The sequence below is a fragment of the Pelecanus crispus genome, chromosome 1, assembly GCF_030463565.1.
Source record: "Pelecanus crispus isolate bPelCri1 chromosome 1, bPelCri1.pri, whole genome shotgun sequence".
NCBI classification, from domain to species: Eukaryota; Metazoa; Chordata; class Aves; order Pelecaniformes; family Pelecanidae; genus Pelecanus; species Pelecanus crispus.
Window position 1 is genome coordinate 81,903,907 of NC_134643.1, and position 17,855 is coordinate 81,921,761.

At 39.1% G+C, this 17,855-nt stretch overlaps 1 protein-coding gene across 6 annotated transcripts in view; it reads right to left on the reverse strand.

Moving 5' to 3' along the window:
• Window positions 1-17,855, reverse strand: part of LRP6 (LDL receptor related protein 6) — a 111,911-nt gene that overhangs the window by 24,465 nt on the left and 69,591 nt on the right. For 5 of the 6 annotated variants that reach the window (XM_075727896.1, XM_075727895.1, XM_075727892.1 and 2 more), the window contains exons 7-10: window positions 6,141-6,357; window positions 4,472-4,761; window positions 2,561-2,787; window positions 203-387 (exon numbers count right to left, since the gene is read on the reverse strand). In XM_075727896.1, the coding sequence (XP_075584011.1) occupies window positions 203-387; window positions 2,561-2,787; window positions 4,472-4,761; window positions 6,141-6,357 (919 nt within the window). The remainder of the gene's footprint in view (window positions 1-202; window positions 388-2,560; window positions 2,788-4,471; window positions 4,762-6,140; window positions 6,358-17,855) is intronic. The other variant, XM_075727897.1, reaches the window with a different exon arrangement.

Sequence of the window (17,855 nt, forward strand, 5' to 3'; positions counted from 1 at the left end):
CCTACAAGAAAATTGAGGTCTCGTTAAATGCTGTGTTGCATAAACATCAATTATAGAAGCAAATGTTAAAGGTATGTGAGTTTGGAAAAATCTATTTTTGTCTTAAGATGTGTATCTGCATTATTTAAGCAATAATTTGCCACAGGGAACCACGAAAAAGCAGCAGCATACCCATGACGCTGCCCAGGGGTCTGGGGCTCACCTAGCATGTTGGAGGATTCTATCAGGTTGGTATCGAGGTCGGTCCAGTACAGTCGTCTTTTAGCATAATCAATAGTTAGGCCATTAGCACGTCCCACATTTGGTACCAAAGTAGTCCGCTCAGTGCCGTCCATAGCAGCTCTATCAATCTTTGGCTTACCACCCCATTCAGTCCAGTACATAAACCTGATTAAAAGAAAAAAGAAAAACAATAACCACATTTATCCAAAAGAGAACTCAAGAGGAGAAACAAAACAAAACAAAAATCCTTACAAAGAACAAGAGAAAAACAAGAACTGTAAATTTGAGCATTTATTAAGCCCCATTACACTAAATGTTTTTTCAAAATACAAGCAAGGAAGTGAGTCAGGTTTCCTCAAAATGCTTCCAACATTACTTTTTCCACTGGGACCTGGATTTTCACCAACAAGTTCCATATGAAAGCACTTCAGTCTTAACTAATCCAATGCATATTGGTTAAGAGGCAAAAGGTTGGCAGTTGGGCACTTTCATTTATACCTGTTTATTTAGCAAGTTATTTTCCACGGCATTTAGCTTCTGTTTCTATTCAATTGTCCATCAAAGGAAGGAACACAGAAAGGTAGGTGCTTTTGTTAATAGGTGCCACTGCTCATCTCCACACAACTAAGTCAATCAGCCATGTAACAGTGTGTTACATTTCAGCTGCGGGTAGAATGACACAAAACTGTATGGCATTTCCACTGGAGCAAAAGTACAAACTATCACATACTCACATGCCAGTTTATGCCCCATTTGGCACTGTACAGCAGAGGGCTGTATATTTGACATTTGGTATCAAGTAGTCAGTCGCTTCTCCCAAAATGTAAAGCCAATACCATTTTAAAAATGAGTGACACATAGCTAGCCAATGTTTACACCTTTATCCTTTAATACCTTTAGCAACAAACACCTGTGAAATGCTTTTAATTTCAACCAACCACACAGCAGCACAGGTTGCTTCAGAAACTGATGATTCAAGGGGAAGCTATTCTTTAGACACCAGGAATACTTGCAAAATTTTTAAGAAAAATTTGCAAGTATTTCGTGCATAAATTTTGCAAGTTCTGCACAGGCATGGACCTAAGTGTTAGAATCGCCCCCATGGTGGCAATGCCATGAAAACTTCCATATAAAGTACAACGATACAGCTCAGCTGTAAGAAAAAAGGAAAAACAGGCATTCAGGTTCAAAACTAAAGTAATCTTTTTTCTGGTCTGTGGTGAAGAGACAAAGCATTGAATTGTAATAATCCTTGGAAAAAACTATTCCCAGTGTAAAACTAGAACCATCTGTAGCAACCTTTTGTTACAAATGAGTAATTGGATCTAACAATCTGGTCTTGGATGCCCTCTGATGTACTTGTCCAGGCAACCCCTGGCACGTCAGAGCTGAACCCCATCTACGTGTCCCACTGGGGGCAGTGCAGAACTCCTTTCAACTAAGGACTGTGACAGTTGCCACCACCTTGTTGAAATGAAGCAGGAGGAATGTGTTCGAGTGGTGCTGAGTTCTCTGCATTGCTAACTCTTGCAGTGTAACTGGAAACCGATAATTTCATAACACTTGAAAATGAAGCTCCCTCATTTGTAAAATAAGAATAATACAACATTGGTATAATTTCAAAAAGGTTTTGCAGTAATTAGTTAATGTCAAATGAGCATTTCATCATAGAAGAGCTATTTCAGAGGCTAAATAGTTTGCCTTGCCCCGCTCCTTCCTCCCTCCCCCTGGTTATTGCCCTACTTTTGCTATTACATTTGAATCCAGCTGAGCAGTTTCTTCTCAGGAAATCTTTCATTTTGGGGACCGGTGGGTATAATTGTTTCCATTTTTTCCTCTGTCCTTGCTTTCCTTGTCCTTACCAACTAAAAAGGGTCCCTTACCTGAAAAAACAAACACCTTCCTTGTTCTCAGACAATACGCTTCACTCCCCCACTCTCAAGGTAAATCATTTAATACCTTTATTGGACCCTAACTTGTGATAAAAAGGATCCTCACTTTTAAAAGAACAAGTATTTTCTTTTCAACGCTGTAGTCCTTTTCTAATTAATGAATTCCATAAACCTAAAACTACTTTGAATCAGTGGTTAATTAAAAAACTAAATATAAATCCCTTTTTAACGAGCTGCTCTGATTTTTTTTTTTTTTTGTAGTATACTTAATGATTATTCAGGACATTAAGAGCGTATTCCTCCAGCCCTCATACTCGAAATTACCAGGTTGTATTCCCCAGCTCAGTTCTCTCGGGATTTACATGCAGTGCCTAACTAACATGCCCTAGAGGAAGCATTACAATGTTTTCACCATTCATAAACATAAAATTAAATCAGCAAGTTACCCCTCAGCAGGGTCCAATGCCAATGCCCGGGGACTGTCGAGATCTTTCCACACCAGCACTTGGCGATGCTGTCCATCCAGCTTTGACACTTCTATACGATTTGTTCCAGTATCGGCCCAATACAAGTTCTTCCCTAGCCAATCTACAGCCATGCCTTCTGGGTAATCCAAGCCAAACTCCACAATGTGTTCCAGTGCGCTGCCATTCATAAAAGCTCTGCTGATGGTCTGCAGGGATACAAAGATACACAGGCAAATTAGAAATTTTACCAGTCTGTCATTGGGCTGGTTGTTTTCTTTGTTGCATTTTAAACACTTTCAGATTTTAGGCATCTCATAGGAAAGAGGATCTTACAATATGCTACTTATTTACAAGACGAACAATGCTGCTATTCAGAAGCAATAATTTACTGTACTCTATGAATGTATTCTGTGTCAATTACAATAGCGCTTCACTGGGGAAATAAATGGGATAACTAGTCTGGTTCAATTAAGCAGTCTACATGCCAAAGTGACCTTAATAACTCAGTGCCAGCTTCGAGGGGGAAATATTTTGGCTCTCCCAGGACTACACAAAAGCATCGATGTTATAGCACGGAACAATGTTTAAAGCAGCCTAACAAAAAAGTTCAGGACAGAACAGCAAATAGAAGAAAACAACCTAATGGCCAATCAGCTCACTAGTGCAAGTGCTTCAGTACTGATGGTTTAATTTAATTTCACTAAGCTTAATTTCTTCTTGGTCTTTTATTCAAAAGACTTCTTTTAAGTCTTGCCATCATGGATAAACCTGTGATAGCAGATACAGAATTATATTTTAATGATATATTAGAGTTTAGGCATTCCCTGGTTTACTATGACCACTTATAAGCCTGAAAGTAAAGGAATAACATTAGGATGGTACATTCTTTTTGGCAAACATGGGCTTCCTTTCTGTGTCCTTAATGTTCCCCTCCACACACACTTCTCATACACATCAGAAGTTAACACAAAGATTGGGTTTTTTTATTTACTTCCCAGTGTGGATGCTGCCTGCTAATTATGCCAGTTTGTGACAGTACACTGCAGGTAAGTTTGTATCTCAGTCTTCATCTGTATCACCTTTAAAAATTGATCAGATCATTGCTTTATTTTTATTTCAAACACAGCTCAAATGAATACCATACCTAAAGAGTTCAGCCAAATCACCTCTCTCAAATTCACTTAAACTCTGTGTTTTTAACTTTTATGATTCTTCAGTTGCAAAGGTCCATGAGTTATTGTTGGCACAGGTCTCAACCCAACTGCAGAAAACTTCCTTTTATTAAAAACTAATTTTTGGTGCTTACAATTCTGACTACATCTACAAACCATGAAAAACAAAGGGAATAACTAGACTTACTGATAACAGAGATAACGGACAATACACAGATTTCTGTCACTTCATTAACCACCACATTTAAACACCTACCCTCAAGCTTTTCCAATATGTCAGTCTAGACCCTAGACCTGTTTTACGAAGCCTGTGATTCATAGTATGTCTCACATAGAGTAGCTAATAAGTTAATGAATAGACCCATTTTCACTTCCTGACCCAAGACAAGGCTTCCCCCCCATTAAACACAACTGACAAAACATCTGTGATCACTGAAACCTCCTGCCATGTGGCACTCTTCTCAGCTTTCTGCCAAAAATCTTTATTTTTGTAAACTTATCCTTTATGTGAAAATGTATACATTAACTTTAAATGATTTATAGGAGAGAACGCTGCTAGCATAATGAAAATGTATGCCATTCTTAGTTTGAACAAGCTCTTTTCCCTATCCCTCCAATCTTGTAAATAGCATTTGTCAATCGATTCTTAAGTATCTCAAGAACCTTGCAACAAATTAATAGCCAATATGGAATAAATGGAAGTATCTTCCATCTCTACCTTCAGTGAAATGTCAGTCCAGTAAATCCGATTGTCTGTCACATCAAAATCCAGAGCAGAAGCTTCCTTGACTCCAGTGAGTGGAATAGCAACGTTGTTATTGTTCGTTTCTAAAGAGATTCGTCTGATATCTGCTCTCCGAGAAAACAGCAGGAAAGCTTCTGGGACAATGCAGGTCTTCATATCATTGATGAGCTCTAAGCCTATGGGGCAAGCGCAGCGAAGGCCTTGTGGTCTGTACAGACAAAGATGGCTGCAGCCGCCGTTATCCTCTGCGCAAGGATTTGTACCTAAGCATGCAACAAAAGCAAAAGCAATCATTGCAAACTGACTTCAGTTGGAAGATGAAGCCAGTCCTCACGTGCATCAATGGCACTATGAGTCCTTTAAAAAATACATATAGTTTTTCACCTTTTATCCTCTGAATTAATTAATTTTTGTTTGTTTCCTATAATCCTTTAGACAGATGTTACTCTACTTAGCTGGAAAGCCAGGGGTTGTTTTCCTCACCCCATGAAACAAACCCAGCATTAGGGAATGGGATCTAGACTCCGACAGCTACTGCTGTTCCCAATTCACAGCACAAGCACTGAATGGACAGTAAGTGTGTAAGTAAGCAAGCGCATGTTCTGCTGCCTTTTACAGTACACTGGTCCAGTTACATACCCCAGTTGTGTTCCTAGAGATGAAAAATTTACAAATCTATTTTCACATCCATTCAATGGCCTCATCTCTCCAGGATGCTAGTAAAGCAGCTTTTTGCAATAGTAACTTGTGTACCTGCACGTGCTGGAAATCCACCTACTAAGAGAGGCCCAGCACTACCAAACTCAATTAGCCAAACAGTTGGAAAGAGACCTACATTTAAAACACACACACCTTACTTAGGCACCTTGTTAATGCGGTAGCAGTAACACAAAGATACACCTCAACTACATTTCACTAATTCCCTGGGGTGCAATCCAGACATGGCAGCAAGAAGCTGCAAGCCCTATCCACACAGCAGGATATTCAGGGAATGTGATGAGTTCTGTGGTGCTACAGTTACACTCTTACCAATGTTTGGATAGCCAACCATACCCAATTTAAAGCTAGATCCCACGTTTTTAAACCACAGACACTACAGGGCAGAAAGTACTTCTAGTTATTTTTAAAGATGATGAAAACCAGTGAAGTATTTTGCAGTATTAACATGAAAAGCACTGAACAGACTAAAACTGGCTCATTCTTAGCTTTTGCATACTGGGAGCACATGTTCAGATTGCAAGATGAAAAGCTGCTACAGCTGCAGTTTCATAAACAGCTGGGTTAATCTAATAGCTGGCTGTTACAAAGAGAAGTTCTCATTTTCCATGATCCTTCTTCTCCCCTTACTGGATCCAGGGTTGTTCAGACCCATGAGCTACTCCAATTCCCTAAGCAGCAGAAAATTATCCATTTTGGGGGGTGCCTGGTTGTTTTCCAGCTGATACTCTTCCAAGTTAGAGAACTGAAGCACCTCACAAAAGCCGTACCCCATCCCATCAAACTGCAGGCTGCAGTTATCAGGCAATAAAACTGGATTCTGCCTATTTCTAAAAATCTGACCTGGTGCAAGGCAATACCTGCAGAACAGCACTGCTGAAATTTTCTATTTCATGTTACTTGCCTAATTAGCAGTCTCACTCACCAATTATCTGGCGGACATTTGTAGCTTTCAGGCCCATTAGATCAGGCAGCTGATCTATGATGATCTCTCTTTCTGCTGTGCGCTTATGCACGCGTTCAATACTGCGTCTTTGCCAGTCTGTCCAATAAACATAGTCTCCCAACAACGTGAATCCAAAGATATGAGGCAGCTTGTCCTCCACCAGAACTCTTCTCCCAGTTCCATCAGCGTTCATGACCTACGGATAAACACGAACACAAACTTGTTATGTATACAGAATAATCCTGCCACTATTTATGAGAGATTAATTAACCAGCTGCTCCACACTTAAACTTTAAATTAAAAAATAATCTGCTAGCCATTAAAATGCCATCAATGGTACACAGTAGTCTAATAAAACAAGACTATATTTCAACAGGTACTTATTCTAAAAGCCATGAAGGATTGCTTATATATAAAGCTGTTCTCATAAGCAGATCATAACGTGAAATTATATAATAGAATCATTTAGGTTGGAAAAGACCTTTAAGATCATCCAGTCCAACCATTAACCTACACTACCAAGTCTACCACAACATTCCTTGTATTTGCTTTATGAACTAGTATTACGTGTGCCTGTTAGAGGTTGCCTCTCTCTCTCATCTCTGACTTATGTCTCTTGATCCAGTTTTAAATGGGAGAGACTGTGTTTTACATGAATGAAGACAAGCTTGCAATGTCAAGGAGTCCTGGCTCAGCATTTGTAGTCCACAGTCTCTCCCAAGTGAGCTTTGCCCAGGTTACAGATAGCTGTAAGAGGAGGCCCCACATAAATTCTGGGAGGCAAACAGTCAAGAATATCTACAGAATATGTCTATATTCCCAAACCTGAATAAAAAGCCAGCTTCACATTCTTCAAAATCAAGTTCAGTATTATTTGTACTAGAAGGAACAGTAATAGTCTGTAAATAATTGCATGCCTTTGATCAAGACACTTGAATTTACTGTGTCATTTTTCTCTACTGCTAAAAAGAAGTAATACCTAACTTCCTCAAAGAGGCACTGAAAGGATTAATTAAACATATGTATGCATGTTCAAGTGATCAAGTACCTTATGAATGCCAAGTATTATTATAAAAAGTACCATAGTGACAGGAGTGAAGAGAGTCCTGTGTTTTAAGAGAAGCTTAAAAATTACTCAGCACTGCAATTTTATAGAGAAGTTCCTTCTGAAATATTTCTGCTTGTTTCAAGTTTACAGTTTAAGTTTATGGCATGTATACTACCCTTCCAAAAAAGGAAAAAACCTCCAACCTTAATATAAAAAACTTCCCAAAACAACGTGATTCACAAAATTCAAGGTAGCATACTAATCCCTGAAACATTAAAACATCCTTCCCGCTACCTAAGGATGTTCCAAGTTAAGGACTGGAAAAAGGGTAACTTACTAAATTACTGTTTTCAAATCTCTCTCACTTGCCTTGGTGGAATTAAGATAGCCATAGACAAGTCTGTATGATTTCTCATTCTTCCCATGGCTCCAACCCAAAGACTTGTGCAATGACAACCTTGAGGATCAATTGATTTAATAACTCCGGCTAGATGGATGACATTTTGTGGTCAGAAGAATTTGAGAAATAAGGTTAGTTTGGAGCGACTCCTACGTTTTGCTCACCCAAGCACAGATGGGAAGGGAGGAAAGGAATAGAGAAACAGCACTGAAACCCATACCTTTCTCAGCATACAGTACAATGTGCACCTTAATAAAATATTTTTAAGTTCACTAAAGAAGTAGAAGAAAATGTTATAATCTTCACAACAATTCAATTTCTCCTTAACACTGTTCCCTGTCATAAACTTCCTGACATTACTGCCCTTAGTATGTTATAATGGGAATTGAATCTTTATGTGCACATTTCCTACAGAAAAATGAAAGGGGCTCTGCATACTTGCTGGTTTGTAGGAATAACATTCACATTTACTTTTGTAAAGAAAGCTCGTAATTACTCTGTGGAATTGGCTTACCAAAATATCTTCAGTCTAGTAGTCTACATCACGCTTCTACACATGCACTAATGCACATGCATGACAAAAATAAGATGAGCATTACTTGAAATGTTTTTTTTCCTGCATTCTCACTAAGATCCTTTAGAAAGACAAGCATGGTACTTGCAGCTTCACTTTTTATTATGGCGCATTTACCATCTTAAAGCTGTAACTTAGGTCCTTTATACTGATAACCAAGTCCAAACATAGCTTTTCCTATCACAGATTGTTTAGCTGGGCTCAGAGCCCAGCATAATTGCCTAATTTCTGGACTTCCTTTTGAAAACAAGCTCTGCTATTCCATTTATTCTACTTCAGAAAATTTCAGCATCTGCTGGCTCTCTCAATTCCTAGCAGCATGCCTCCTACACTCTGTTCTGGCAAACGAGGTTGCTAAACAACAGACTAATAGTCAACTTTAGAACCAGGGACACAGATTTAACATCTGTAAGATAAACTGTGAGTTATAGTCCTAAAGCCCACCATCCCTTCAAGAAACCATCACCACCACCAAGCAAGACTGGTCATCCCCTTTTGCCTACCACCCTTTTCTAACCATAACACAGTCATCTTGCATTTCTGTGATGACTTGTTTCCCCCTCCCCCTTAAACTACAGAGATGAGCCATTTGCTTGCAACTAATTAATATATGGCAATTAGTGCTTGCTAAGCAGACCAAATAGACATACAGAATGGACAGATGTCGCAAAGTGAATCGACTAAAACCACACAGTAATAACCACTAAAACATCACTGTCACAAAGCAGTATCTTTAGATACTACACTTTTTGCCTTGTACTTACAAAAGGAAGAAACTTCTATATTTAAGGAGGTGCTTAAATACTGGCAAAGAGAATTAGTTGGAAGGTGTATGGTGTGAGGTGAACTTTCTTTAGCAAACTTTAAATGGGGAGCTATTCAAATAAGCTTCCTCTTATTCTGAAAGAAAATCAGGAAAAGAGAAGGGAGGACTTCAGTATTAAGTATCTGCTTTTAGTTAATTTTTGTTTTGCCACATACAGGTTCGTTTGAAAGACAGCTTTATGCCACTTAGACAAAACAGACGCCTATCTGAAATTACTTACAGATACCTGCCACCCTCCCACTGCAATCTTACCTGAGCCCATCTGTGCAATATTACTTAATATAAACATCTGCCCATTAGCAGCTGGGTACTACCATATGAATAGTTCCACGGCACCACGTTGTCTGCACTCAATTTAGCTGCATTTTAGGAGATTTGAATAGAATTTCATCAATAGGCTACAGGACCAAACAGTCTGGTGGAACGCATAAGGAAAGTGGCAAGGGATATAGGGATGATACATATAATAAGCGCAAGGAAAAAGAAACAATCACTGATCAACCAATTTCAAAGGATTTCAGCCCCATCTTTTCACATACTGAAATTCAGGTGACAACTGAGTCCTAGCCGTACTGCTTTACGCACATGAAGCTTGCATGATATGCTTTATGCATATCATTCCCCAGCCCCAGATGGATCAGCTCATCACAGTGAAGTCTAGGCCCACAGAATCCCCCATACGAGAAACCCACCTTCTGCTGCTGTGAGGCAGTGTCTCCAGCGGTTTATGCTGCTTTAACCACAATGTGGTGTGGGTTTCACATTCTGAGGCCATTCTGAATACTGCAAACCACAGCGAGAATATAGACTACAACAGGAAACAGATGTGGTGCAACCACAAACACTACCTTTACTGAAAGAGTGAGTAGTTCCATGAAAAAAAAAAATAAAACAAAGTACAAAAATTAAATGGCCTCAGAAAAAATACCAGATATCCTGCCTGTAGGATAATGGCTTTGCTTATCCTAGAACAATAATGAATGCAAACCTATGGCCTCATGAACATACAGCTTATTAAAAAAAAAAAAGAATTAATGCTGAAAATATGGTCGCATTTTAAGATGCTGTACTTAATGGTCAGCAGGAACAATAAAACAACAAACAAACTTTGAAGTATCACTCCTATTTAAAATTACAGGCTGGATTGCACAGTGATATGTTCTAAGGGTCTGTCTTGCTGTCAGATACCCTGGACTCTTTACTCTTGAATACCAGCAATAACTGTGATAAAAAGGCTAATACAGTGAATTTACCTTTCTGATAAAACTGTGATTCGAATGTATGGTAGTTTACACTTCTCACTTGGTTGGTTTAAGTCTAGAGCTCAATCATTATACCTACCCAATCTGTGAAAGTTATGTTCAGCTCTGGTTAGAACTCATGCAGCAGCCCTGGCAAACCTACGCAGGGCCCCAAACAGGACTAGCAGTTTGCTCAGGTCTAGCAGACCAAGGCCAGTGTCAATAGAGGCTAGGCAGATGCACACTAGCTTATATCCACAGCACTGAGGAGATGCTAGTAATAGAAACTGTTTGTCCCTTCTTGTGCCATACTTAGATTAATACCAAACATAAAAGCCCAGTTGTACAACGTGCTAAACAGCCTCAGTACTGACAGCTTCCGGAGAAGACAGCACACAGGTGCTGGAAAGAATACCCTTTCCAGTGCAAATCTGGGAGACTGTCAGACAAAGCTGATACGATTTACTCATAATTAACCTAGTGCCATAAGCAGGGTGATAATGTGCAAACCATTACCTTTCATCTTAACTCATGAGCACAGTTTAATTTTGGATGTAGAACCAGAGAGTCATAGACCAGTCCAGGTTGGAAGGACAGTACAGTGTCAAATGCTGTGGCTGAAGTCCAGGTAAACAACATCCATTGCTCTCCCCATGTTGACAGAAAGTGTTATTTTGTTGCAGAAGGTGATCATGTTGGTCAGGGGTGATCTGCCCTTGGTGAGTCTGTGTTGGCTTTTCCCAATTACTTGCTTCATTTGGCTCGTGAGTTTCTAGAAGGACTCATTCCCTTACTTTCCCAGTGACTGAAGTAAGATTAACGGGCCTCTGGTTTCCTAGGTCCTCTTTTGTGCCTCCTCTTTTGGATGTAGTTATAAATAATCAGGGAGCACGTAAGTGTCATGCATGCTAAGCTCTCTCAGGATGACTGGAACAGAGGAAGTCAATAATCGAAAATTCATAAACAACAGCTACTAACTCTGTATCTTCAAAAAATTAGAGATTACTTACAAGAATGGAACAGGCCTCTGTGATGGACTGAAAGCCCCCAGCTATGCTACAAGATGCTACCAAACACACACATCACAGTAAAACAAAACCCAAAAAACCCCAAACAACTTCATCTGGTAAAATCCATAAACTGCTCTAATTTCAGCTACAAACATCTTATAAAAAAAAGATGAAGAATACCTTGAACATCAGCCCTGACTTCAAAAATTGACAGCCAGTTTTTGGACAAATGACAGAGAGCTTAGCCATCTATTGATTCCTGAACTTCAGCATCTTTACCAGTACCAGCTTCCCGATCCTCAGAGAGGCCAGGAGACACCACTTAATATACAGGACCTCAATTGCCCTGCTCAAGTACTACTGCCATCACTGCACCAGCTCTACAAAATTTCTAGCAGGGACCACAGCTGGAAACCATCTCTTCCCACTGACTCAAAGGAAGGATGCAATTGTAGCATTTATCTTCCTTCTCAAAGGATAAGAAGTAAGAGAGTGTTCTGATTCTGTGGCAATGCTTTGCGTGGCATGTGTCCCACAAATGCAGAACACACTAGCTTGTTGTTTCCTTGGTACTTGTTGAAATATACTCTCAGATATATAGTTATGGTTTACTTTGCAGCATGAAAAAAACCCCAGCCATTTGGCACAGAAATGTCACAGAAAGAAAGGTAAACTCTTCCTGAGCAGACCTTAAACTCCTGAGTCATTCTAATGACAAGCTGGGTTTCTTGCAATAGTGTGAAAGACAGCAGAAAAACATCAGAAGGTATTACCACCTTCACAGTTACAACATGGGTCATGCTAATGCACTCTACGAATAGATACAACTAAAAACCAATCAGGTGAGAAAGTGAATTTCTCATGAATTTGATCAACACTGATGTGCATAAGATGATTGCAAACAAGTATTACTGTAAGACAGCTGTGAAATACTGAATTCAATACATATATCCAAGATATTTCAACATACCATGGAAAAATATCTTGAACAAGGCCTGTATTATACCTGAAATAGTTTAGGAATATGCAAGGTTTAGGCTTAGTTATTTCAGCCCTGATTATCCAATGACAAATACCTACATGTGCTGTTTGTTTGACAAAACACGTATTGACTCAGTTCATGACACTGCTAATCAAGGATATGACTGTTCATCTTCCACCTAAATGTACATGAATCTTACTACATCAGAGAAGTGAAAAACAACACTAACTCATTAAATTTATTTGGTTAAGGAAAAAAAGAAAACCAGGGCAGCATCTGTCTCAAAAAAACTCTACAAGATAGGCAGAATGCCTTCTGAACATTACTTTAGCATTTTTTCAGACTGGGTGTGAGAACTTTGTATTTTCAACTTGCTTCTTTAAGCAACATAAACAGACAGACCGGAATGATTTTACTGTTATAGCTGCAGTAATATCATACAATTAACACATTTATCTACTACAAAACAGCAGCTCCAACAGAGAAAAAAAGGACATCTTGTCTAAATTTCCAGTTCTATTAGTCTTCCCCTCTAAAAAAAAGAAAGTCCTGACCAACTATACCCTCTTTGACTGAGCAATCAAAACTTTAAACTCAACCTGAGACAATTATTCTGTCAGCACCATTAACTTATTGTTAACAGTATTTTCCCTCAATTCCAAAATGTTAAGGAATGTTTTAGATATGAAATGGGAAGCCATCTCTTCACTCCATTGAAATCCTGAGAAATCAGCAGAAGGGATACCTGGAACCCTTTATATTTGCTTCAGAGACGAAATGCCTCCAGCCATCTCTAAAATGTCTTACTGTTAATTGTTTTATAATAGCCATTACCAATTTCTAATTTAACAGTTCCCCAGCACCCTCAATTTCCTTTTGAGCTCTAATCATTTTTCCAAAGAATTCAAGATATATTTTTCCTGAGCATGGATAATATGCCTAATAGGACTGCAGTGAAGATAAATACATAAAAACAGAATAGAGATTAACTTCATAAATAGCCCTTTCTATCATGCTACAGACACTGTTATAAGCTCATTTCTTTCACAACAGGACAACTTTCCTAGCTCGCTGATCAATCAGTGCCAACAACAGAATTGTTTTCTCAGCAATGGAATTTAATTTTAGAAACAATTGGTTGGGTTTTCAATTAAATGGCTCAAATCAGGTGAAGTGACAAGCAGGCAGGGAAAGGAGTTCATAACCGTTGTGATAATCAAATATGACATCTCCTAGGCAATCTCATGCAATACAAAAAAACCCTGCATTTATAAAGAACAGGCTAAGACAAAAAATTGAGCTGAAGTGATGAACAGGATGAGAAGAGAGGTTTTTCACAGGAAAAAAAAAGAGGCTACTCAGAAGATTCAGTGGTAAAACAGGTGAATAAAGATGCTTGGCTATGGAAATTAATTTTTGTACATTAATATATAAGGTGGAGTGGCAACAGCCACAGGGTGTTCTGTTACGTGGGCACAGGCTACAGGGATACAAAGGAAGCTAATTACTGTGATTTTGCAAATTGTCATTTGTCAGCTAAGTCCTATGAGCAACCATACACATGCTTCGCAGGAAGCAAAGGAGACTAGCCAAAACCAGCCTGAACCCCCCCAGTGGTTTGGGGGACAGTTTCAGAAGATTAAGTGGAACAGTCGAATGACTGAGTCAGCCAGTGCAAATCTGGAGGGATTGCTCTGGGATACTTTCCACTTTTGGTGGCAGTAAGCCATTAAGTTGATTCAACTGCTCCCTTTGCTAAATCACTTCAATTCCAAGGGTCTCTGCATGTCCAAAAGCTTGTTTTTCCACCATATGTATTTACCTGCCTAATAAAAGGTATTAACTTTCCTACAATCCTTTTCTCACAGACCTTTGCAAAGTTATGACATCATGAATGGTATCAGAAAAAAAAGTTTAGGTTAGGACTACAAAATCTCAGAGTGAAATAAAAAGCGTGTGTGAAGAAAGCTGAATAATTATTGAAAGGGACCACAAGGTCCTGTGAATGCTTCTGAAGAAGCCCAGGTCCAAGAACAGTACAATCTTTTTTGTACGGTAATGCAACTAAGCTTGGGAGAAAGAAAAAAAAAAAATCCAGAATATTGGAGAGTAAGGCATAATAGCAGACTGACAAACAGCACTCAGATGAATCAGAAATACAGAAAATAGCTCAATAGCTCTTCACATCACTCCCCAGCTTGCCTTCAAATATTAAGTATGTCAGACTCAACGAGGTCAGATGATGGCTCTAGTTGTTTTAGTTTGAGGGATTTTTGTGTTTTCCCTTAGGTAGTGAATACTGACTGCCAGTAGAGGCTTGTTACTTTCTAGATGAGACAACAGCATAAACTAAAATGCAATTTCCTAGCTCCAATGGGAAAAATCTAGGAAGCATGTATAACACATTAGTGGGATCCAAAAGTTGTACTTCAATCAGCTCCATGCTAGGCTGTTGGGAGCCATGAGGTTTACAGAGCTATCATGAGCAAAATGGGACTGCTCATCTGTAAGCAAAGCTTGTAAGAAACATCTCTGAATTTCCAACAGGGAGAGTCTCAGTCAAACTGCACAGATGTAAGCAACAACCAAGTCTGAGAAAGGTACACTTTTACTATTAACAATAATGTGCAAAAAGGTTGTAGAAGCCAGCTCTAACGCGTCTTGCGTGGGGGCATCTGCCTCTGACATGGCCACTCCAGGCTCTCCTTAGACTTAATAGAAAAGAACAGGTGCTTTTAGAGTAGGACTCACCCAATCTATTCTAAACATTTTCTTTAGGGTAAACCAAGCCACATCGCAGAAGTGCTGATTTCTGACATTCTCTATAAAGGCAACATCAGGCAACTTACTGAGCTGAAGATCTCTACATCTCATTAGATGAAAACCACCCACAGATTTCAGGGAGAAATGCAGATCTATGACACAAGAACCATTTTAAAACTGACAGACCAAGTCTTCTGTAATAGCACATGATTTTTAGGGCACTAATTTCACCACTGAGAAAAATACCATGCTTAGTACCCAGATCACAGAGTCAGGTTAGTCTTGGACAAGAGTTCTGGCTGTATCTACCCAAAACCTTCCCTCGGTATCCTCCTTCTGTTGCAAGGTGCTGGGAACCTCCTCCTGTTCCATTAGGGAGGATCCCTCAGCAGATCCCTCAGGACTTCTCTGAGAACTTGTCAGCCCAAGTGGTTTGTAACGGGTGTCTCAATAATCAAACTTTTCACATTTCAGTTTTATTTAAATATTCTCAATTTATCAAAGGCAATAAAAAGTTGACTTTTTAATGTTCCTGGATTGAAACTGGCATGGATGTTTTAAACATGTTTCTTCTTTTTTACTTTTATATTAAAACGCTTTGAACAGCTGCAAAACATACATGCCTAAGTGACAATCAATTCTGTAGCACCATCCTCAAAAGCCAAAGCAAAAAAGGAATTTAACTTTTTTTAATAATAACAAGCTTACAATGCCAGGAGGTCCTGGCTCAACATTTGGGGTCCACAGATAAGAGGCCACTCAAATTCTTCTATCCAGCTCTTTGACGCTCAGGCGACTTTACTAATACGTGGTCTATGGCTGTAATTTGCTTGTTTGTAATATATTTTTCCTATCTTGGTCTGCATCATGAAATTTAATTCTTCCCTAAGCTCATTCAGAAGTTCAAAAGAAACCTCCCAAATGGAAATTATACAAAGTATAAACTAATTGGGTGCTTGGTTTGGGTTTTTTTTTTTTTTAAATAAGCCCTTGCTCTACTACTAATTTCAAAAATGTATAATTTCTCTTAATGCAGGCCTAGCAGGCGTTAAGAAATAGCTGGAAATTCTCTGACAAAGTAAGCTTTAAATTTCTGAAACTGCGATGGAGGAGAGGGATCTGCCCCTACGCTCTGCAGCACATACCTATTCTTTGCTGAATGAAGTTCCCAAGTGCCACAACTATCCAAACCAGGTGGATAATGAATTATGGCCAAAATTAAACAGTAAAGGAACTTAAAATATTTGTCTCAACTACCTTACTTCTCATACCTGCAAAAGCTTAATGGAAGTACACAAAAGCAGCTGTGTTCAACAGCAAGGAATTCAATGGTTTCTGCTTCGGAATTTTCAAACCTCTGCTTCAAACTAAAGGTGGATGAGGTAGGATCAGTAATCAGGCTTACAAGTCACCAGCATTTCACAATACAAAGACTAATGCTATGTGACAAAATTTCTCAGTCGGAAAATAAATGGTGAACGCTTAGAAAACAACATTTCCTTATTAGGGTGGTGGTAAAATTGAGGGAGTTGTCATCGGAGGAAAATGTAGCCCTGCAATTTCAGGATTAGAATATGAATTAGAGCATTCTCTAGATGCCAAGCTATTAGCTCCTGGGTCAAACACAAAAAGGTCCTCTCTGTTCAACATTTTTGTGCTCAAAAAAGTCTTAGCAGCATCCGCTTTCAGTTGTCCGACAAGGCTGGGTACTGAAGACTTCTGTGTACTTATGCTGAAAACCAGCAGGATATAAGACTTTCCATATTAATCATGAGGATTAGACACAGTAATGCTAGGCACAGCTAATAGATTTGGGAATGCAGAAACACTTCAAGTTAGAGCTGCACTCAAAAATCACTAGGTAATGGTTGGATCTGTATAGGAGGTAGAGTCCTTTCTTTAAACTCACCACTAGTAGGTGTTTAAGTGGGTGTCACGTCTGGCTCTGAGAATGGAGAATAGGAAGGAAGATGAATAAAGAAAAATGAAGCAAAGACTGAAAAATTGTGAGAAATCAGCCATGGCATCATTATTTCCTCTTAACGCGCACGCATCCACACACACACATGCAGCCATTTATAATTGCTTTATCCATACGAGCTTTGCTGACCATTTTAAATCCAACCTATGCCTTAAAACAGGTAGTGTACGTGCTCAGAAGACAAATACTCACTTGAGCAGAAAAACATAAGACCAATTCAACAGAGCAGATCATACATTTTTAACCTCATAGCACGGCAGGAAAATGCTTTAAACCTGTAGCAAGTCAATGAGAAATCTTCCCTACTGGTAAGCACAATAGCAGCCATCCATTTCAATAGAAGTTTATCAGCAGTGAAACCTGACCGAGATAAATGACGAAGCTGTTGAGCCACAGCCTGCTTCTGCCTGCTGCAGGCTGCCAGATAAAATGGGAACAAAAGCTCCCTGCTGTACCCCCTACCAGTCTCCATTAACCCCTGCTGATGCTTTATTATCCTCTGGGGGCTCCAGAACAGCATAGCATGAATCAGTGCGTAAAAAAAAAATAATAAAAGCTCATATATAGCACAAACAAACCAGAAACACAGCTTGCAAGAAACATTCATTTTGGTAGTGCTGCAATTAAATAATGGTTCTGAGGAATTCCACACACCAGAAAAAAAAAAAAAAAAGGAAGGAAAAAAGCACAACATACGTAAAATAAAGCTTGAAAAACTACTTAAAGGCAATAGAGTGCAAGTACACAAACGTGTTTCTCCTGCTTTTACCCCTCCTGCCAAATACATACAAACACATACAAGCAAAGCAGGAACCAGGCATGTATTCCGATGTCTTCATGTCCAATTCCAAGTTTCATCTTTTGATCCT